Below are 23866 nucleotides of genomic sequence, written 5' to 3'. Positions count from 1 at the left end.
TAAATAAAGATCCCTCCAACTCAAATGCTTTGAGAGACAAGAAACAGAACTCTACACATTAGAAATTTAGTCAATAACCATTATAAAGCATTCTCAAATACAAGAGAAGACCAGAGGTTCAAGTAGGGAACATTCAGCCCTTCTTGAATGCACAGTGTATCTGGCCCTTAACATATACAATTTCATTTACCTCATTAAAAATTTGGGTAAAACTGCAAAATTTTATAAATAAAATAACAGGTTCAGAGAAGATAAGCAACTTGGCCAAAGTCAAACTGTGAACAGAATAAGATCTAAGCCCATATTTGTCTAAATCCAAACCCATACTTTTTTTTTTTAATTGTAGATAGACATGATATCTTTATTTATTTATTTGTTTATTTTTATGTGGTGCTGAGGATCGAACCCAGGCCTCACACCTTCAAGGTAAGTGTTCTACCACTGAACTGTAGCTCCAGCCCCAAATGCTATACTTTTACCAACAGAATAATTCAGAACAAAGTTTTATTTCAGCTTTTACGATTAATTTTAAATCATAAAAAATTGACAAATGACATGTTTTAAAATAAATAAATAGAACCTTTTCATTTTAAATAAAATACACTCACCTGTCCTGCTTTACTAAACCGATGGCCTGCCAATATCATATGAAACGCATATTTTCTAACCATGGGACTCTTCATGTTTATAAAGCAATGTGCTGCCTGTTCCAAAAGAAGTGCACTTCGAAGATCAGAATCCTATTGAATGTTTAGAAGAAACAATGGTTAGTTTCACAAAATTAAAAGATAACTGGTTAAAAAACAAGCATTTACGTTCTTAGCAAATAGCATATCCAAAATTTAACTTAAGAATATATGAGGACAGAGATAAAGGGGCAAATCAATTTTGTTTGTTTTCTTCCAAAAAGCACAAATTTCACTAAAAAGCCAAAACCCAAAACTTTCACCATAAATTATTTTGCTTTGCATAAGCAGATGCCTGATAATAATCTGTACCATGTAACAAATCTCTGAAGAACTGTAATCTCTTCCCAAATGCCCCCAAAAAGGGGGCAGAAACTGGGAATTTAATACAGCTATACTGGTTAAATACAAAGTAAAATAACAAAAGCATAGAAAAAATGGACTTAGATCACTCTAATTTCTTCCAGAAATTAGTCTGTGACTTCTAATGGCATATTTCTATCTATCCAAGATAAAAAAAGATACAAATGAATGTGCACAGATTACAAAATAATCTTATCTACTATTTTATTCTCTGTAGTTTTCTTGTATTTAAAGGAATCCTCAATTTTTGCTATAATTTGAGAGGGTTAAATGACTGCTTTTCATTAAAAAGTCATGAAGATCTTCAAATAGTCTCTCTTCACCTACCAATCATACATTAGCAAATAGTACAACTCAAATCAGTTTCTGCTTCAACTGACCCTTACAAACACAATGACTACAAAAACTGCACACTATATTAACATAATCACTATATAAAAACAACCTTTTAAATAAGTCATCACTTTATAAAGAACTGAGAAAGTGCTGAAGGTTGCTGATTCAGTATCAACAACGTTTTCACCGAAACTTTCTCTAGGTTTTCAGCTATTCTCAAGCTGAACTTACCATGCCCTTCCATGTGCTCTGCTGCCATTATTTTCCCCAGGGAAAGTTGAAAACAGAAAACATTGACTTTAAATGCAATAATTTAAACAAATTATAGTTACATCAAAAAGTGTTCACAGATCATTATTATAAACTAGCTCTGTAGCAATCCTAAAATATTAGAGTTTAATCACATTTGAGGAATCTACCTAGATTGTATTCAATAACTGGCAGCTATTATTACTTATTACCTCTCATCAAAAAAACTAAACAATCAGATGATTTCTCTAAGAAATTAATATCCATCTATTAAGTAGAAAAATAAGGAATTGATTCTTAATCAGGAATGATTCTTAACAAAAAAATTGCATCAGAATGACTTGGGGTATCTTGGGAATAAATTTTACTTTAAGGAAAATCATTACTTTAAAAGAATTAAAATATATTTTTTCAAAGATTTTTTGTGGGGGGGTGAGGGTGCTACTGGGGATTTAACCCAGTGGCACTTAACCACTGAGCCATATGCCCAGTCCTTTTATTTATTTATTTATCTATCTGTTTATTTATTTTTATTTTGAGACAGGGTCTCACTAAGTTGCTTAAGGCCTTGCTAAGTTGCTTAAGGCCTCACTAAGTTGCTGAGGCTGGCCTTGAACTTGTGATCCTCCTGCCTCAGCCTCCCAAGTAGCTGGGATTACAGGCGAGCACCACCATGCCCGGCTAAAGAATGTTTAAAGAAAACAGTGAACGTCTTTCTTTCCCATCCCATGCTTTATCTCATTTGCCAGAGATAACAACTATTCATAGCTTTAGTGTGTGTGTATCTTTCTCCATATATGTATATGTATATGTATATGCCTAATATATATATTTTTTAAAACTACACATTTTTAATACATATTTAGGTTCATTCACTTAATATCATCTTTCCAAAACATCTACATCTTTCATGTCTTTTAAATCTACACTGTATTCTATTATATAAATGTGCCAAAACTTAATATAGCCCCAATTATTATTTCATTTTGTTACTAAAAAATAATAAGTATCTTTATAAAAACATTTTGATTAATTATTCAAACATTTTTACTAGATCGATTTCTGGAAGTAGAACCACTAAGTTAATGAAAGCCATGCATATATTCCAAATTTGGACCAATGCAGCCAAACTGCTATCAAAAAAAGTGTACCATTATATACTCTCATCAACAAGAGTTCACATTTTCACTTCACTAAGTCAAAATCTCTTTCTAAAAATTTTTGTCTAATAAAAGAAAAATGACACCTCTGCTCCTTAATATATATTCCTGTAATAGTAAGGCTATTAATCATTTTATACATTTAGGGAGCCTTGGTATTTTTCCTGTGCATTGCCTGTTAATATCTTTTTGTAAATGGATTTTCATATTTGTCACAGCCCTTTGGATATTTAGTCAATTTTAGTCTTTTATCATACATTTTACAAATATTATTTTCCAGTTTTAACATGAAAGAGTTTACTCTTTTGTAGTAAAGTGCACTATTTCTGCTTTTATAGTTTCAAGATATTGCATCAAACTAAAAAAGGATATTATCACTACCAGATTTTTAAAAATGTTCTCTTAGTATTTTCTTCAAGATAAATAACATGTGTGTATGTTGTGTATCTTCTGTATTATACTGGTTTCTTTTTTATATTTTATCATATAAAAAACAAATAGGAATCCAACCAAAATAGTTTGTCTGATGTCACAATACCATTTATAAATAACCTAGCTTTCTCCACTGATTTTTAAATGATATCATATGCAGTATGAAATTCCAATCCTATACCACTAATGTGTCTTGTTCCTATCAAATAGAAACAGTTTTAACTTCTGTAGCCTCATTAATACATTCTAATATCTAGAAGATGTAATTCCCTCTAATTAACATTTTTATTTCAGAACTTTGTTTAGGTTTCAACAGTTTCACAGTTTTTCTTTAAATTCTATATGTTTATTCTTAACATATGAATATGTGCACAGAAAGTATAAATATATATACCTATTTTTAATTTCCTATAAAGCCTCATTAAACTGCAAAAGTAGGACAGACAAGAATCCTGTTCATTATAAATAAATAAGGAATATGCCCTGGGTGTCCGTGATGGTTTTTAGATGATTCTAATATATAATCCAGTTGAGAACTAGCAATAATAAACCCAAGAATTCTCAAATTTAACACTCAAAAACTAACCAATTCAAGAGAGACCTGCAAGTTCACATCAGATATTAATTTAGCTGAAACAAAATTTTGACTCTTACATACAACAGACTATTGACTGAGAAAGAATCAGTTTGCAATGCTGAATACTCTACTTTCATATCTCACTTTAGCTCTAGTCTTCATTAGCTTCTCTTATAGTGACACCCAAAATAGTAAAAACATTGTTCTGAAAAGATAAAATGGGCCTAAAAAAAGTCTGTTGTTGATATTGATGGATGAGAAATCAAAGGATATTTACAAAGGATGATTTTATCTAGAAAGTGGAGGCTTTGAATGAATTGAAAAATAAAGTTTTAAAATAGTTCATATCTGTAAGACTAGCATATGTGCAAAGTGAGGAACTAAGAAAAAGAAACCTGTGATATCATTTTGGCAAGAATTTCAGCATAGGAAAATTTTTGCCACAGTCAAGAGATAATTTTAACAAAATCTGAAAAGGCAACGGTAACTTAAAATATGAGGATATGCATTGAAAAAAAAATCTGAAGCATAGACTTTATTATAGTTGGAATGTATCCCCCATCTCCTTAAGTTCACATGTTGAAAATGTAATACTTGCTACAATAGTGATATGATGTGGAACCTAATAAATGGTCATTCAGCCACAAGAGGCCTTATAAATGAATTAATGTTATTATCACAGGTATGGGTGACTGGGAAATTAGATTTGTCATAAAAGTAAATTCAGCCCTCTCTTTTCCTCTTGCTCCCATACTCCCTTGCCTTTCTGCTTTTCACCTTGGGATGAGGCAGCAGGAAGACCCTCACCAGATACCAGTGCCATGAACTTCACTTTTTCCAGAACGATAAGCCAAATAAACTCATACTGTTTATAAATTACCTAGTCTATGGCATTATTATAGCAACTTTAAAAGAGACTAAAAAAAAAGACCTCAATAAATATTTCCATAAAACCAGTTGAGGGCTAAAGCTGTGGCTCAGTAGTAGAGCGCTCACCTAGCACGTGCAAGGGCACTGGGGTTCAATCCTCAGCACCACATAAAAATAAAAACAAATAAAAAATAAAGGTATTGTGTCCAACTACAACTAAAAAATATATTTTAAAAAAAGTTGATAAAGGCATCTGTTGCAGCTACTGCATAGAATCAAATTTCAAACAAATAATGGATCTAATATTTTAAGATTTTTTTTCTTCACATAATTGTGAAGTTACTAGGGAAGGTACTATCAGCTGATCCATTTCCAACAGGAACAGATGCTTCCAAGATGAAAAAAACTTATTTTAAAAAAACTTCTGCCAGGCATGGTAGCACATGCCTGTAATCCTATGTCTCCTGACCCTGAGATAGGAGAATCACTAGTTCAAAGCCAGCCTCAGCAATGGTGAGGTGCTAAGCAACTCAGACCCAGCTCTAAATAAAATACAAAATAGGGCTGGGAATGTGACTCAGTGGCCAAGCACCCTTGAGTTCAATCCTCGGCACCCCCCCTAAAACACTTTCATTACTATGTCTAAAACTGATTTATCATATTTAAATGTAGTTCGGAATATATAGTTCAGTAGTAAGCACTTCCCTGGCACATGTGAAGCCTTGGGTTCAATTCCCAGTGCCACACACACACAAAAAAAGTAAGATATTTAAATGTAGTGACAGATAGTAGGGATGTCTCAAAATACCAAATTTGGATATATTATGCTACATGGTGGTAAACGTGATATATTTTTCCCCATTAGACTAGGCTGTGCACTGCCATTCTGAGAATCCCAAAGCATAAAACAATAATCTGTCCATAAATTTGCAGTTCTAAAAAAATCAACTCAAAGCACAACTTTTTCACCCAGTCTTATAACTGTCATTTGGTACTGGCAAAAATTTAGGGAACGCAATTCAATTATATCGACAGTATATGATTATATTCTCTATTCTTGAGACAAGTATGTTTTTCAAGATATAATATAGCCTTTCTAGTTAATAAAATACACACAGCAAAGTGTGCCATTACATAAATTACTAGTTAAGATTTAATATTAATTTTATACACATTATGCCTAGTAATCTTTATTTTTGTCACAAGAAAATATGAGAACTATAGCAGAACAAGCCACTGTAAATCACAACTTCTGGCAAAATGCATCAAAGTACCTGCTCCTACCTACTACCCTACAGCAATAAATGACAGTGATACATTTTCTAGACTTTCATGACAAAATAAATCAAATGGACTTGAGAAAAAAAATTGAAAACAAAGAGTTGAAAAGAACAACAGAAAATAACAAGGCTAAAATGCAGGCAGAAGAATTTACTCTAAAGAAATTTTATTTAGCAGGGCACAGTGGAGCACGCCTATAATCCCAGTGGCTCAAGAGGCTGAGACAGGAGAATCAATCGTGAGTTCAAAGCCAGCTTCAGCAATGGAGAGGCACTAATAAGCAACTCAGTAAGACATGTCTCTAAATAAAATACAAAAAAGGACTGGGGGCATGGCTCAGTGGTCAAGTACCCCTGAGTTCAACCCCCGGTATCCAAAAAAGAAATTTTATTTACATATGCAGGTAGAAAGGCAATTAAAAACATTTAAGCAAGAAAAAAAAATATTCGGGCTGGGGATGTGGCTCAAGCGGTTGCACGCTCGCCTGGCATGCGTGCAGCACCACATACAAACAAGGATGTTGTGTCTGCCAATAACTAAAAAATAAATATTGAAATTCTCTCTGTCTCTCTCTCTTTAAAAAAAAAAATTCTATTCAAGCTCCTGGACCATTAATTTTTATATTCACTGATATCCCTAGTGTGAAAAACACAGCAACACATTCAAACCCCTCTTCTTAGAAAGGACTTACTAATTCAGGTCAACAAACATTTGTAGAGCACCATGTGCCAAGACAAGTGTTAGTTACCAGGGATAAAAATATACAGGGCAGACCAATTCCTTGCAGTCAAGCAGCTAACATCTTAGATATAACTTCCAATATAATACAACAGAACAAGTCAAGATTTACAGCACTATGTGAGAGAGCAGAAAGGAGACCTACGGTAGTGGGAAAGACTATCTGAAAGACATGACTAATAAAGGACTAATGAAGAACAAGTAAATTTAGTAAAGCAAAAGGAAAAAAGTCCTAGTCCAGATAAAAGATATTAAGGATGAGAACTAGGACTTGGGGGAGTAGGAGATTAGTAAACCATTTTGAGATAAAATCAAAAATATATTTAAGAAAATGAAACACCCCCCACACACACACTTCCTGTTACTAACAGGAAGCATGAATACAGGAGTACTTCAAGCAGTTTCTGCTAGAACTAACAGAGTTTGTTGGTGATAACATCAGATATGAAATTTCAAACTTAGGGCTGAGATGATAGTTCACTGGTAAAGTATTGACCTAGACTGCAAGCCTACATGAGGCCCTGGGTTCTGTTCCCAGTTCTGCATCAAAACACACACACACGGGCTGGGGATGTGGCTCAAGCGGTAGCGCGCTCGCCTGGCATGCGTGCGGCCCGGGTTCGATCCTCAGCACCACATACCAACAAAGATGTTGTGTCTGCCGAGAACTAAAAAATAAATATTAAAAATTCTCTCTCTCTCTCTCTCTCTCTCCTCTCTCACTCTCTCTTTAAAAAAAAAAAAAACACACACACAAAAAAAATTTGAATTTCTTGATATTTTAACTTAAGATGTCTTGAAAACATTTAAGTAGATATGTCATTTTTAAAGTGGCCAAACTAATCTAAAATTCAAGAAGTCAGGATTTGGAATAGGTTGAGCATGAAAATCACAACTGTGAACAAGACTGTCCTAAAACTGTATACAGTGAAAACAGAACAGTGATAATTTAAAGGGTAAAATACATATTTGATTATGTTCCTTTGTTCTTGAGTATTCTACAAAATGTCTTTAACCATACCTACGAAAGAATACTACCGTTCTTTACACATCTATGGTAAAAGCAACTCAATAATTCTATTGTATAACCTTCAATAGCAACTATAAATGGGTTACATTTCTCAGTTTTGAAATATTCATAATAAAATTTTTTAAACAATTAAGATGATTTTCTTTAAAAGTTCATACTAGCCGGGTGCGGTGGCACATGCCTATAATCCCAGCGATTCAAGAGGCTGAGGTAGGAGGATCACAAGTTCCAAGCCAGCCTCGGCAACTTAGTGAGGCCCTAAGCAACTCAGTGAGACCCTGTTTCAAAATAAAAAATAAAAAGGCCTGGGAATGTGGTTCCGTAGTGAAATGCCCCTGGGTTCAATACCCAGTACCAAAAAAAAATTCATACTAATTGTAAACAAGATTGAAAATTCTTCAGTGGCTATTGTTTTAAAGTTGAGCAATGATGCACATACATGTTGTTTTAAAAACCATTACATATAAGATAGAACCTAAGTCATAGGAGATGCCCAATACATATTTGTGGTTAATAATAATACAGTGTGGAGTTAAAATGTCTAAATAAAATAAATTCAATTTATAAAAATTATACTTAAAATTAATTCAACAAATAACTTAAAAAACTATGTTATAACTCCCAAAGATGTGCTGCTCCTAATTTTATGTTTTGTACACCTTCTCATGAAAAAAGATACATGCTTACAAAATAATGTATATTAAATCAAATGTTACACAGTTTCAGTACCTCACTAGTCAACCGTATTAGGAGAGCTGCAGCTTCTGAATATTTGCTTTGGCTTTTTAGAATTTCGGCACTAAGCAATACACATCTTTCAGCCAATACCATATTCCTAAAGAAAAATAAATGAGAAAAATAATATCAGCAATAACAATACCTTAGCACATCAAAGTTAACATATATTCAGCAAAAGATTACAATTACAGACTATGAGTAAAAACAGTCTACATCCTTATTACCCACGTATTAAAAAAGTATTAAAAAAATACAGAATTCCCATAACTCATCTAACTTTTATTAATCACAAATTTTTGTAGTAAGAATACAATGCAAAATTACCATTCCTGTATGTAAAAAAGCTAGAATTTACTTGGTAACTATGAACAAATGGCCAGTTAACAAAAACTGATTTGAACACAAAAGAATATAAACATGTCGACAATATTTTTTGTTGTTGTTGTTTTTGGTTTTTTTTTTGGTTCTCACTGCAAACTCTAGTTACTGGCTACTTATAGGACTATTTAGACATTTTCCCTATGGTAGTACCACTGAAATGTGTTTAAACTGGAGACCGCGAAGGACCAGAGTTGCCTGAGTGATCCGAGTCAAACTTTTTTTTTTCTTTTTTTTTTTTGGTAAAAATACCTAATCAGTTGGTTTTTCTTTGTGGACTTCTATATCAGAAGTCTAGAATTAGATTATTCATTTTCAAAAACAATAAACTAAATGAAAACATTTTTTCTGTGAAATGACAAGATTGAGTCCTTCTTTGGAAAATAACAGCAAAAAATTTTTCTTTTAACTTCTATTCCTTATATCAGAATTTTACTTGACTTTAAAATAACAACCAAAGCTTATTAACTCAAACCCACTATGGAATGCCACTGTGAACAATATTTTTAGAATAAAATTTACTAGTCTCAAATTATTTGTGGTGATTTGTCATAAACTTTCTACAAAACATAATTTTTTATATATAGGGTTAGAATTTATAAATACCTAAGATTATTAATGAGTAAAAAAGACTTAATTTCTATTTACCAGTATTGCTCATATATAATACTTAGTTTTCTTAAATAAATTTTATAAAATCTCTCGGGTCTTAACACTATAATTTTTATTTATGTTTTATTCCTTACCCATTTTGCCAATGGCTACAAGTCCAGGACTTTATTAAAATAATCTGTCAATTCAAGCAATTTTTTAAAATTTGCACACACAAAAAAAAAGCAAAACAAAACATTGTATCAGCAGAGTGAAGTGCTGAGAATTCAAATATTTCTAGGACACAATTCTATATTAAAAGTAGAAACTGATACAAAAGAGAATAAACAGTCAATAACTGATTTATATTGTGTTTTGAGGAGAGAGAAGGATGGCTTCATGAAAGAAAAAAAAAATTAAGGGTGGGGGGTATACCTCAGTAATACAGCACATGCCTTTTTTGGGGGAGGAAGGTACTGAGGATTGAACTAGGGGAACTCGACCACTGAGCCCATGTCCCCAGCCCTATTTTGTATTTTATTTAGAGACAGGGTTTTAGTTGCTTAGCACCTTGCTGTTGCTGAGGCTGGCTTTGAACTAGCGATCCTCCTGCCTCAACATCCCAAAACACTGGGATTATAGGTGTGCACCAACACATGCTTTTACCCTGGGTTTAATCCCCAGTAGCCAAAAGAAAAAATTCAAGAAAAATCTTATAAGAGAAATAGAATCTCATCAATTCAAAAGTGGAACACAGAATTCTAAGAGGGCATTACAATACTAAATATTGTGCTGACTGTATTTGAAGAAAATTTATTTACATTTTAATATTTCCAAGATCAGGGAGCTTCTTAAAATTGCTACATGTAATTGATACAATGTTTCTAATTTATCCCAACTACTAAACTGCTGACAAATCTTATCAATTATGACAATTTAGAATGAGGATTATAAGGTAAATAATGCATAACAATAAATAGGGATTCAGAAACACATATAGTCTGTTGTGGAAAGGACTGCCAACATTTATCTAGGTCATTACACAGTCTTTTCTTTTGCAGCATTCTACATGCATATCTCCACAAGTTCTATACTTCATAAAGACAAGGAAGATCTATTCAGAGAACAAATATTCAAACGTCTTGAAACTTTCACTATTCTGGTTTCTCTGGTAGTTCACTGTACTAGTTCTGCCTTTAGAATCTCTCCTCTCAATCCCCTTTAGTAGTTCCTTTTTCACAGGGCTACAATATCTTCTGCTAAAATCTATAAATATGTTATTGAATAGATTATAATGTATAAAAGGTAGGATTTGATAGTGGTTCTACCACTTATTAGCTTTATACCCTTGGGTAAATTAAATTTTTGAAGTTTCCATTTCCTTATTTATAAAGCAGAAATAACACCACCTACCATGTTATAGGTTTGTTTTAATGATTAAATGAAGTGTAAATTACTTGGACATAGTGAGTTGAGGTACCAAACACTCAATTAAACATTAACTTTTAAAAAATAGGAATGTTGATATATTGTACACATATTGCTATTACAATTACTACTTCTACTTGATAAACATTAATAGGACTCAAAATGGCTTTCGTATCTCTCTCTTCCCCAATGCATCCATTCTACAATAGAAAAATAAAGGAGCTGGGGTGTAGCTCAGTTGTAGAATGTTTGCCTAAAATGAGCAAGCAAGGCCCTGGGTTTGATCCCCAGCACTACAAGGAAACAAAAATCTCAGATTGATCATTCTGAAAAATAACTTTTATAATGTCAAGGCTCTACTCAATAATCTCCCATTTACTACTATATACATCTTAATTACAGCTTAAGAATAATCATAATAAATGATAAACCCTCCTCACACTAATTTATATCAAACCCTTTTTCCAAATTTATCAGTCAACACTTTCCAAATATATAATTGCTTTGACCTAGAAAGAGCTCTATATCCTTTCACTAATAATGATGCAACCACAACATTATTTCTAAAAATCACAATTCCAGACATGCCTTTATGGCTATCACATCCCAACTACCTTTCTTTCAAATTCTACTCATCAAATATCCCAAGAAACCTCCTCTCACCATTTTTGGGCTTGTTCATAATCTCCTTCTAATAATACTGTGTATTCAAAATACTTTTAATAGTACTGTGCATTCAAAATACTTTTCATCTCTACCACCCACCTCTACCCTACCCTGGACTGTTACGTAACTCTTAATTAATAAGGAAAATTCAAAATAGCTAATTCCTGGCTTAATAGTAGATATGTTCAGAAATGTTCCTACAATATAATGCACCCTCAATATAACATAAGCTAAACATTCCTAATCAAAACCAAATAGGAAAGATGTAGTAATAAAATATTAATTTTTTTCACCTCAATTTGTCTCACTATATTAACTTGAGAGTCTAAAGCATGAAAAACAAAAAGAACTATTTATAATTAAAAATATAAATGTCAAAATATAATTTTTTAAAAAACTGTTAAATGTACCTCTAAATGGGCAAAATATAAATATTATAGTCACCTACTTGCAAATATCCCTATATGTTTGAATTGCTGTATCCATGTAATGAGCAGGGTATGGCCTGGGTGCTCCTGGTTGGAGAAAAGCTGACACTGCTGCCATTTCCTAAGGGAAAAGACAAAATGTATACTATTTCAAAAGGAGAAAAAATCTTATAATTTAGCATTCAGGAAGCTCAAAAATTACAATGAAATTTGTTAGAATTTCTTATTGTACATATAAATAAATTGCATAGCTTAAAGCAGACTCAAAAAATATATTTATATGCTTTCATGTTAAAATTCTCCAAATTCAAGTCATTAATTAAATATTTAACTGAGATTTCCAAGAAGACCTAGTTAACTTTGGTTTTTGGTGTAAATAAAACATCAAGTGAATTTAGCTTAAGATTTCAGGTACACCTCCTCCCAGTTTTTCCAAGAGCACAGAACAGACCAATGATGGAATTATACAAAGACAATATAGTCATGAATCATTTAATGGCAAGGATACGTTTTGAGAAATTGCACTCACATGTTTCCTTGTAGTATGGGCAGCATAATGGGTTTACAATATTACTAGGTGGTATAATTTTTTAAAGCAATATGCTTATATGACACCAACATAGTCCACTTAAACCTTGTTGTGCAACGTATGACTGCATCTTTTTTCCAATTTTATCTATTATCTGATAAATATTACCTCTAAGCTATTTAAATAGAGATAAAAGCTATATGAAAGAAATAGATTAGTAGTAAAAAATAAAGGCATGTCTACTATAACATGATATATGCATACCTGAAAATAACTGAGGTTGTACAAGCTGCCCTAAGAGTAATAAACCTCAGAAAAATATGGTTAGGACAGTCCTTCTGAGGCCTATTCATCTGTGTAATCAAAGCACTAGCAAAATTATTTAATGGCACGTTGGACGGTGACCTACATAATCTAGAAAGGCAGCTTAGCATGACTGGAGGTTATCTTAGGGAATATAAAAAATACCAACATGTAAATCCTGGCAGAGATGGAGACAAAGAAAAGCACCTCCTAACAGGCAAAACTACTATGTAGGGTGAACATGGGAAAAAGTGTAGTCTGCACTGAGCCCAATGCTATGCAAGGCTAGAGGTGTACTTCTCTGGAGAGGAAGTCTGTATACATCAGAATATAGACATTTAGTTTTTATTTTCTTAAAATGCAAACAAGAGCTGGTGATGTAGCTCAGTGGTGAAGCACTTGTCTAACATGTATGAGGCCCTGGGTTAAATTCCCCACAAAGCAAAAATAAAAAAATAAATACCAACCAAGGCACCAGCTGCATAAAGCATTGCTTGATCATTAAGAAAATCCTTCTTTGCAGTATGATAGCAACTGTAAGCCAAATCATAATGTTGCACCAAAAAACATAAGTCAGCCATTTTCCTGATTTGAAGTTCTGGTGCTTCAGGTGGATACCTGTATATACAATAAGTTAAAAAAAAAAAAAATATATATATATATATACACACACATATATATATATATACACACACACACACACACACATATATAATTTATTACGCTCAACTCCATTAAATATAAAATGTATAACAAGCTATTCCAGTATCCAGAATATGAAGAAAACTGATTCTCTTTAACAAGAATTCTTCCCCCAAGAAGAGTGTCAAGTTTCAGAACTATTTGGAAACAAAAAGTTACTTTATTTAATTTATAACTGTGGGAACTTCTTAACAGCAAGCAAGTATTTTCTCCATGATAAAGTTATGAAGTGAATAAAATGGTTAATTCCAGGAATTACATCAGGAAAAATAATTAAAATCCAAATGGATTAATTTTATTCTCCCTTAAAACAAGATTTTTTATAAAACAAAATTTGCTAAATATGTGCCATGTGTTAGAATCATACACTATAACCTTTAAGATACAAAAGGGTTATTAACGAATATCTAATCTAATTCCATCTTCATGGAAACAGTCTCAAAACAAAGTGACTTTCCCAGTTATCTTTAGAGTTTATTTTTAGATGTCTAAATTACATATTTTTTAAAATTAAATAACTTACTTACAGTCACTGCTCTTATCTACCTGAATGTTTGACACTGTGAAACTAAGAAACTATGAAGGTAGTTATTGTTTGCATGACAACACATAATCAAACACTAGACAAAGTTAAAACAAAAAACAGGAAAGATTAAAACAGCAATTTTTTACTCACAGCAACCCAGATGTATTTTTCAGCTCATTAATGCTCTTTTCTGGAACTTTACTGCCACTAAACCATTTTTTAGTTGCAGAAAATAGAGATCGACTCAAACCTTTTCTTGATATTAGCTAAGAAAAAAGATTAAATATGTTGACAAATAAGAAGGATTTAATATTTTTTGTTTACATACAAAAAAATTTTTAAATAACCTTTAAAAAGCTTTAGTAGTAGGTAAATAATGATTATAATAACACTGATTTTTTTCTTTAAAAACTACCAAAAGAGCTAGGAATGTAGCTCAGTGGTAGAGTATTTGCCTAGCACAAATGAGGCCCTGGGTTCAGTTCTCAGACCACACACACAAACTAATATGCTGGTAAAAAACTGAGAATGAATAAGTTTCTTCTAGGACTGAATAGAGTTTCATCACTGATAGTAATTTCAGTAAGTCCTAACAATGGCCTACTGCAAAACAAAAATCTTAAAATTCTTTAAATAATTTATATTACATTCTTTAGTATTTACTTAAATTTGAAAAATAAAATCCAAAAAGGTAAGTGTTACCTGATCATTTAATTGCCGAATTGTTTTCTCTATATGTGGCAAAAGGCCCCGAAATGTAAACTCTTGTATAAATTGTCGAATTCTATCATGATCGGTAAGTGTTAAACATGCACCATGAATTATTCCAGTATTTGCTTTCTTTGTTTCATGTAATGATGAAGCAGATTTTACATGATCTGGGCCATCAATGCTGTTAGAAGGGTCACTGGATTGGTCCAATTGAAGTGGGTGAGCTCTAAAGTTATTTGGTAAGCCATCTACTGAAAAAAAAAAAATCTTTCTTTTACTCTCAGAATGCAAGAGAAAATGGGAAAACTAATACCCCACTCTGCTAAATTTAAAAAAAAAAAACAGAAAAATGGAACCCTACAATCTCTCCATACACCTTAGACGTCTAAGATTAACATTTAATCGTTAATCGTTAACATTTTCACCCCTACATTTAAAGGGTTTGAGCTTATACTTGCTACATGTAATAGAAATTTAAGAATTCAGGTAAACTGGGAAATAAAGAAAAATAGTTTTAAATTAATATAAAGAATTATTTTAAAATATCACAACTAAGCCATAAGAAAAATTACAACAAAAAATATTTAGAGCTATTATTACCAAAACTGTAATTAAAAATATAGAAATACAGCTCTCAAAATCATTTAAATTGGGGAAATAATTAATATCGTACATCACATCTTCGCTTGCTTTCCTCGAATATTTTTTTTTAAAAAACTGATATATTATTCTTATAAAACAAACTTTAAAGGTCAAAAATCAAACTCAAAGGATTCAATAAACACTTCAGAAGAAAAGCTAACCTGCTCATTATCTTTTTATTTTACAAAAATTTCCCCATCTTTTATCTATAAAGGTTAGCATGCTTTGACAACAATATGTTTTCTATCAAAAGAGAACTCAGAGAAAGTATATCAAGACCTTTGACTTCGTTATCTAATCCATCCAATGAAAGCAAGTTACTATCAGAATTCTTATTTGAAGTTATAGTACAAGGGCCATCTTCATATGATTCCTAGCAAAAAAAAATAAAACAGCATTAACAATCATTTTATCATGTTTAATATACCACCAAATCCATCAACAAGTATGATTACTCTGGTAACCACTGGCTTCATCTATTTGCTAATGATAGTCTTTTCTTCTAGTCCTCTAAATTTCTACCTTCTTCCATGTTCTTTTGTTGTTGTTGTTTGTTTGTTTTTGCAGGACTGGGAATTGATCCCAGGACCTCAATCAAGCTGGACAACTATCCTACCACTGAGCTACATTCCTCAACTCTATTTTTATTTTATTTTGAAACAGTTGCCCAGGCTGGCCTTGAACTTGTGATCCCCTCAAGTAGCTGTGATTACAGGCATGTACCACCATACCCAGCCTTATGTATTTTATTCTAACACTTCAATCCACTTAACTCCTTAATTAAGAATTAAGTAACAGTCCAGGATGGGGTGGGGGTGGATGGTGGAGATAAAAAGTATTCTGAATACACAGTACTATTAGAATTAACCCCCTATAAGGAGATTATGAACAAGCAAGTGGTGAGAGGAGGTTTCTTGGAATATCTGATGAGCAGAATTTTAAAGGTAGTTAGGATGTGATAGCCATAAAGGCATTTCTGATAAAGTTTTAAATTCTTCACAACTCAATTTACTAGTCCAATTCTTCTGAATTTAAATGACTTCTATCTCAATTTATTTACATGTGAGATATATATATATATATATATATATATATATGAATATACACAGATATTTATATAGGTATATACGAATGTCTATGAATCTAAAGGAATGATGGCAAGGAATGGACTACTAGAGTCAGGGGGCAAAAAGACAAAGGAGTATAAAATCTCCTAAGTCATGTTCACAGTGCTAGCATGTTTGAGTGGATTATGAATATATTCAAGTGTTTTGAAAAAATATCAAATGCAAAGTACACTGGTACAAAGTTCACTGGTACAAAGGCACTGCTTTCTCAGTCAACAAAGAAAAATTAAAATACAAGCTACTCCATGAGAACAGTAAATATGAAATTATTCTGAGTGCCACACTTTGAGGAAAATATGTAAACTATAATTTCTTAAGGAAACTATCGGAAACAACCTCTTGAGAAAGACCAAAAAACTGGGTATAGTTAGTCTAGAAAAATATAAAAGGGGACAGAGAGCTATCCTTCTACATTTTGAAAGCTGACAATGAAAAACTGATATGCCCCCCACAAAAGGACCAATGTGAACAAACAGTGAAAATGTTAGGTTGACCCTCAACTTCAAGCTGTTCTGAAATACAACTGGTTACTTAAGGAGATAGCAAGTGCTATCAGTACTTCATAGATTTAAAGGAAATTATAACATGGATCGGAGATTGATACCTCTGTCTTCCATTAAAAGTTCTCAAACAGGACAACTTGATTTACATTTCCCTTTACATGGCTAAACTCTAAATCAAAACTTTCAGTATTGTTTCTATTCTGAGGATGGCCCTGAAAGGCTATTTTTAAAACTCAGATCTTGTTAACATACAACTGGTTCTTTTTTGCCTAAAGAATTTTCCCCAACATATCTCAAAGAAGGTTAGCAATCATTTCAATATTTAAATGAGTAAAATATTGGAATAGCACAATGTCTAGACTAAAAATTTCATATTATATAAACAAATAAATCTTTAAACAATATTCAATTAGAAGATCAATACTTCATTTTATAATTGATGTCTTTAAAATAATGTCACATAAAGAGCACAAAATACAGCTTATTTTCCTTCTAAACAAAAATATAATTTTTGATTATCTACCTAAGCAAAGGAACTTGCATTTCTCTATTACCAAGGGCATACAACTATAAACTTAGATGTTTGAAAACACTTAAAACCTTACTCCTACCCACTTTGGTCAAAAGACAAATTAATTAAGTCCAGGACTATAGATTAAGAAAGGAGTGAGGGAAGAAAAATAACACTTCCTAAAATTTCAGAAGAAAATGAAACCAAAGGAAAGCTTAGAAGGAAAAGCTCACCCAAATAAAAGGCATGAGCTCCAAAATCCAAAAGAACATCATTTTTTAAAATGTAGACAGCAACCCCAGAGCATGTGGATAATAACTGTGAGCATTTACAATAAATTTAATGGACAAGTAAAAAATTCTATTATATTCATGTCTAGCCAAACTAATTCAGTTTTCATTGTGTAATTCATTTTTAATCTTTTAAGAAAAAAGAGCAATTAACACTATTATACACCTGAGAAGAGTAGCAGTTGGTTAAAAACAGCTTTTAAATCTGATTTAAAAGCTCACAGCAGATAGCCAGATTCCACGAAATAAATATTAGTAACTGTACCAGTTTAAAAAAAAAAAACATAAAAAATCCTACATTTATACTATTATGTCATAAAACTGAAATACAACTTTTGTGGTTTGCTTCATTATTATTGTTGTTGTTGTTGTTGTTTTACATATACCTGGTTTTGAATACTACTTTTCTGGAGATACTGACTCCAAGGATCTGGTATCTGTTCATCTGATGCTCGATTTGACGTTCGAGAATTAATTTTAAGCAAATAGCAACCCTGAGTTCCATATTTCTGTTTCATTTCTTCATAAATTGATTCAGCTCTGAAATTTTAAAAAAAAGAAAAAATTTAAGAAAAAAGAAAAAGCATCATAGTAATTGGGGAGCAGACTTTAGATAAAAGATCTTAATATAAAAATAATACTCAAAAAAAGGCAAAACAAAATTAGGATTAAATAGTAAAGTGGAGTTACCAAAGTCGGTTCCATGGAGTAAAAAAATCTGTTATTCAAAAGAAACATTCCTATTACTCAAAAGAAAATCTAGGTGATCAAACTAGTTTGGGGAAACTAAAAAAAAAAAAAAAAACAGAATTTCCTTACAGGAATTCACCTCTGAGCTTTCTATGAGATAATACACACTATTATTTACCAACCCAGCTTAAACTCATAAACCAGCAGTGCTTCCTCTCAATGAGGGGACTAGTCTTCAGGGAATAGAACCTGAAGGAATTCCTAGAGAACATTTTTCAAGAAACCAAAGTGCTAACATAGAAAATTAGCTGGGCACAGTGGCACATGCCTATAATCTCCACTACTTAAGGGAGGCTAAATGAGGAGAATCACAAATTTGAGGCCAACCTCAGCAATTTAGCAAGATCCTACCTCAAAATAAAGAATTAAAAGGATTGGGGATGGAGTTCAGAAGTGAACTGCCCGGGTTCAATCCAGCAGAGGCAGTAGCGAGGGCAGGGGATCAACCTCCAAAATCTTACAAAACAGGACACAGTTCAGAAGAAGTAGAAGAAAACAAGGCATTTATTACATAAAATCCACCTATTTTTCTTACAAAATTTATAGTAGATGAATCCATGAGCTGTTTCTCAGATGTGACAAAATAAATTCTGATTACATACCTTAAAAAAACTAAATATACTAGTGTACTAGGTTGCTCTCTCAGGTAAGATAATTTAATTCAAATTATAAAATGGCCTAAGAAGCAAATAATACAAACTATAGGAAATGAACTTTTGAGTCCACAAGGCTAAACCAGTTAAAATGGGTGTTTTTTAGTTAATCAGCTATCCTGGGAGTGGAACCAAAAAAAAAAAAAACCTGAATTATTCAACTGCAAATGCTGATATTACACAAAACAAGCCGAGCAAACAACTAAATCATATCATACTCTATAAAGTCTAAATTAATAAAATTAATTAAAAATTATATAAATATAAAAATATGTATACACATACTCAAGTTCAATAAATCAAACTCCAGTTCACTGTACCAATGATACCACTAAAAATAAAACCACTGATCTAATTACTTCAATTACTACTTAAATATCCTTATAACCACCATTTAATACATAAGATATAAACCCTACAGAACTCATAGAAACTAATTTTAATAGATAGTTCAAATTATTACTATTTAAATAGTATTCTTTATCCAATAAGGCTACAGACATTTCCAAAAATTCTAAAGACAATCCTCAAAGTAATTCTGTGGTTCTATGGAGTTTAACTTATTTTAATTTATTTTAAAAATGAGGCAAAGATGTAGCCCAGTGTAAAACATGTGCTTAGCATACCCAAGATGCTAGGTTCAATACCCAGCACCCAATGAATAATGGTTTGTGCTCAGACACAGGTAAGAAATTATTATAAAATTAGATATCCTAAATGGTACCGAGGTATCAGAATAACAGGGGCTGGGGACATGGCTTAATGGTACAGCACTTACATTGGAATAATAAAACAACAGATTAATTTGATCCACACCTTGAAAAAAGACCAAAATAAACTACAAATGAAAGAATAATAAATAAACTGCTTTTAATATTTATTTTTCAAGAATTTTTTAATACAACCGATTCATGAATCCCAGAGGTAGAAGTATTACTGCAAATCGCTAATAATGAATATTAAAGGAAACATTAAAAAAATGCTTGAATTTTTGTTGTTGTTGTTGTTTTGTTTTTTTGGTATTGAGGACTGAACCCAGAGGCACTTTATCAATGAGCTACATTCCCAGTTCTTTTAATGTTTTATTTTGAGACACAGTCTCCACAAGTTATTGAGGGTCTCACTAAATTGCTGAGGCTGGCCTCGAACTTGTGATCCTCCTATCTCAGCCTCCCAAGTCACTGGGATTACAGGTGTGTGCCACCACACCTGGCTGTTTGGATGTTTTTGAGAATGTGAAGAAAACCAAGGCTGGACAAGAGAGGAAACAGTGAAAACCGAGGTGCCTATAAGTAGCAGGCAGTGAAAAGTTAAAGGCAAACTGGGACAGGGAAAAGAAATGAGAAATAATTTTACCTAATATAAGAAATAACAATTAAGGTCTACTGGTATAGAACCTCAAGTGTTTTATACACAAAGACTATGTAAGAGATAGCTATTGAAGAGAGTTTGGGTAAATATATGAAAGCTACATTAAATGATTCAGTTGTTGGATGTAACTCCAGAAAAAAGATAAAACTAATTCTATTATTAATAAATTTATACTACAACAAATTTTTACTTTTTATGTAAAAAAAATCAAAAACTTAAACAAGCCATGTCCAAATTAATGTTAAATCATTAAGTAAGAAAAAAAGTTAAAAATAAAACTTACCTCTGTTCATCTCCTGCACTTACATCATGTAAAAGTACATAATATTTGAGTGTATTTGGTATAAACCACTTAGGGTAGGAATAATCATTGTTGTGCTGAATCCGATGCTGTTCTTGTGACAATTTTGAAAACTGTTCCATAGGTTCAACTTCATTAGATGATGCTACCAACATACCTTGTAAACCATATTATTAAGGTAATTATCACTTATTGCAGAATATGATCATCTTATTAAGATAAACTTTAAGGAGATATTTCCCAACCAGAAAAAAATATGATTTCATAGATTTTCACTGCAAGCACAAAATAATTTCTCCAAATCTTCAAAGTTCTAAATCTTAAAGATTTTTTGTTCAGAGTTTTTAGGTTATTTACATGTTCAATAGGAAATTCCTAAAATACACAATATCAAAATTATATAACTATCAACATAATGACAGATTCTTGTACATCATGCTTATCTCCATTCTGCCTCAGTGAATTTCATCCACTCAAAGTGGATCAAGGACCTAGGAATTAAACCAGAGATACTGCATCTATTAGAAGAAAAAGTAGGCCCAAATCTACATCATGTTGGATTAGGCCCCAACTTCCTTAATAAGAATCCTATAGCACAAGAATTAATATCAAGATTCCATAAATGAGATGGATTCAAACTAAAAAGCTTCTTCTCAGCAAAAGAAACAATCAGTGAGGTGAACAGAGAGCCTACTAATTGGGAACAAATTCTTACACATGCACGTCAGAGCACTAATCTCTAGAATACATAAAGAATCAAAAATCTTTTTTTTTTTTTTGATAATTTCTTTTTTTTTTTAAGAGAGTGTGAGAGAGGAGAGAGAGAGAGAGAGAGAGAATTTTTAATATTTATTTTTTAGTTCTCGGTGGACACAACGTCTTTGTTGGTATGTGGTGCTGAGGATCGAACCTGGGCCGCACGCATGCCAGGCGAGCGCGCTACCGCTTGAGCCACATCCCCAGCCCAAGAATCAAAAATCTTAACACGACAAAAACAAATATCGCGATCAATAAATGGGCCATGGAACTGAACAGACACTTCTCAGAATATGATACACAATCAATAAATAAATATATGAAAACATGTTCAACATCTCTAGCAATTAGAGAAATGCAAATCAAAAATACTCCAAGATTTCATCTCACTCCAGTCAAAATGGCAGCTATTATGAATATAAACAACAATAAGTGTTGGCGAGGACGTGGGGGAAAAGGCACACTCATACACTGATGGTGCACCAACATGGAAAGCAGTATGGAGAATCCTTGGAAAACTTGGAATGGAACCACCATTTGACCCAGCTCTCCCACTCCTAGGTCTATATCCAAAGGACTTAAAAACAGCAAACTACAGGGACACAGCCACATCAATGTTTTTAGCAGCACAATTCACAATAGCTAAACTGTGGAACCAACCTAGATGGCCTTCAGTATATGAAGATAAAGAAATTGTAGTATATATACACAGTGGAATGTTACTGAGCAATAAAAGAATGAAATCATGGCATTTGCAGGTAAATGGATGGATCTGGAGAATATAATGCTAAGTGAAATTAGCCAATCCCCAAAAAACAAGTCCTGAATGATTTCACAGATTTAAGGATGCTGATTCATAATACACTGGGGAGATAGAGGGGGTTGGGAGGATTAATGAACTCTAGACAGGGCAAAGGGGAAAATGGGCGGGAAAGGAAGGGAGGAGCCATAGGGGTAGGAAAGATGATGGAATGCGATTGTCATCATTACCTTAAGTACATGTATGAAGACATGAGGATGTGACTCTACTTTGTGTAAAACCAGAGATATAAAAAATTGTGCTCTATATGTGTAATATGAATTGTAATGCATTCTATTGTCTTATATAACAAATTAAAATTTTTAAAAAATTTAATTAAGCACGATACACTCAAGTTAGAAAAATAATAAGCAATATAAGTCTTATAATCAAAATAAATCAAAAACTAATTTATTATAGCAATTATACATCAAGTATTCCATTTAACAAAATAACAATAACAAAAACTTGATATATCATCAATAAAAAATAATTTCTCACTGGACACAGTGATACACACCTATAATCCTAGCGACTTGGAAGGTTGAGGCAGAAGGATTGCAAGTTCAAGGCCAGGCTGAACAATTTAGCAAGACCCTCAGCAACTTAGGAGACTCTGTTACAAAAAAATTTTAAAGAACTAGAGATGTAGCTCAGTGGTAAAGTATCCCTGGGTTTAAGCCACAGTACCAAAAATAATAATTATTATTTTTATAAATGTTAATACTAATTACTATTTATCAGCCTGGGAATACACCTCAGTAGTAGAATGCCTGCCTAGCATGCTCCAGGCCCTGAGTTCAGTACCCAGTATTGCCAAAAATAATAATAATTTCTGTACTCCATATAGCCTTTCAATAATTTTGCCTTCATTCAATTATTTCTGAGAGTAATAACTTCCATAATATTTGATTTTAAGAGAACTGAAGTAAAGGATACATGCTAAATAGTGGTTCAGAAATTCATGATCTGATGCTGGCATCGACTGAAGAAAGGTCTCTCTATAAGACTCAAACCATGGAGTAGTAGCTAAAATTAACAATATATGAAGTTAGAATTCCTCAGTAAAATCAGTTTACAACAAATGAAATTTCAATTCCATATTCTTAAAAGATATTTAAAAATGATAATTTTATCATTAAGCAAGCATATTCATCTGTCCCTTAAGATACATATCACACATACATATATATATATATACACACACACACACACACATATTGAGTCATTCACCCAAATATATTCATACATTAGAGTATATGTATTTGCAAAAATAAAATCGAGTTATTCTCAAATCTCCACAATGTTCCCACTACCCACTTACCTATTAATGCTCTAATATAATTTATGTGAATAAAAATATATCAGAACCAAAGTTCAGTGTTACTAATCACACTGTCATAAGCAGATCCTACTCATAAACAATACTTTAGAGCATTGG

The 23866-nt window shown here is 32.3% G+C and overlaps 1 protein-coding gene across 8 annotated transcripts in view; it reads right to left on the bottom strand.

Annotated features, from left to right (window-relative positions):
- Trappc8 (trafficking protein particle complex subunit 8) overlaps positions 1 to 23866 on the bottom strand; it is a 92241-nt gene that overhangs the window by 53773 nt on the left and 14602 nt on the right. For 2 of the 8 annotated variants that reach the window (XM_021734656.3, XM_021734659.3), the window contains 11 exons: positions 23365 to 23454; positions 20853 to 21027; positions 18182 to 18335; positions 15644 to 15737; positions 14714 to 14973; positions 14162 to 14277; positions 13251 to 13401; positions 11972 to 12072; positions 8452 to 8557; positions 1617 to 1637; positions 609 to 740 (listed from right to left, as the gene is read on the bottom strand). In XM_021734656.3, coding sequence (XP_021590331.1) covers positions 609 to 740; positions 1617 to 1637; positions 8452 to 8557; positions 11972 to 12072; positions 13251 to 13401; positions 14162 to 14277; positions 14714 to 14973; positions 15644 to 15737; positions 18182 to 18335; positions 20853 to 21027; positions 23365 to 23454 — 1400 coding nt within the window. The remainder of the gene's footprint in view (positions 1 to 608; positions 741 to 1616; positions 1638 to 8451; positions 8558 to 11971; positions 12073 to 13250; positions 13402 to 14161; positions 14278 to 14713; positions 14974 to 15643; positions 15738 to 18181; positions 18336 to 20852; positions 21028 to 23364; positions 23455 to 23866) is intronic. The other 6 variants (XM_013363840.4, XM_005337456.5, XM_021734658.3 and 3 more) reach the window with 5 other exon arrangements.

Source organism: Ictidomys tridecemlineatus, chromosome 13 (assembly GCF_052094955.1).
Source record: "Ictidomys tridecemlineatus isolate mIctTri1 chromosome 13, mIctTri1.hap1, whole genome shotgun sequence".
Lineage (NCBI taxonomy): Eukaryota > Metazoa > Chordata > Mammalia > Rodentia > Sciuridae > Ictidomys > Ictidomys tridecemlineatus.
The sequence above is the reverse complement of the archived record's forward strand: the minus strand, read 5'-3'. Positions and strand labels throughout refer to the sequence as shown.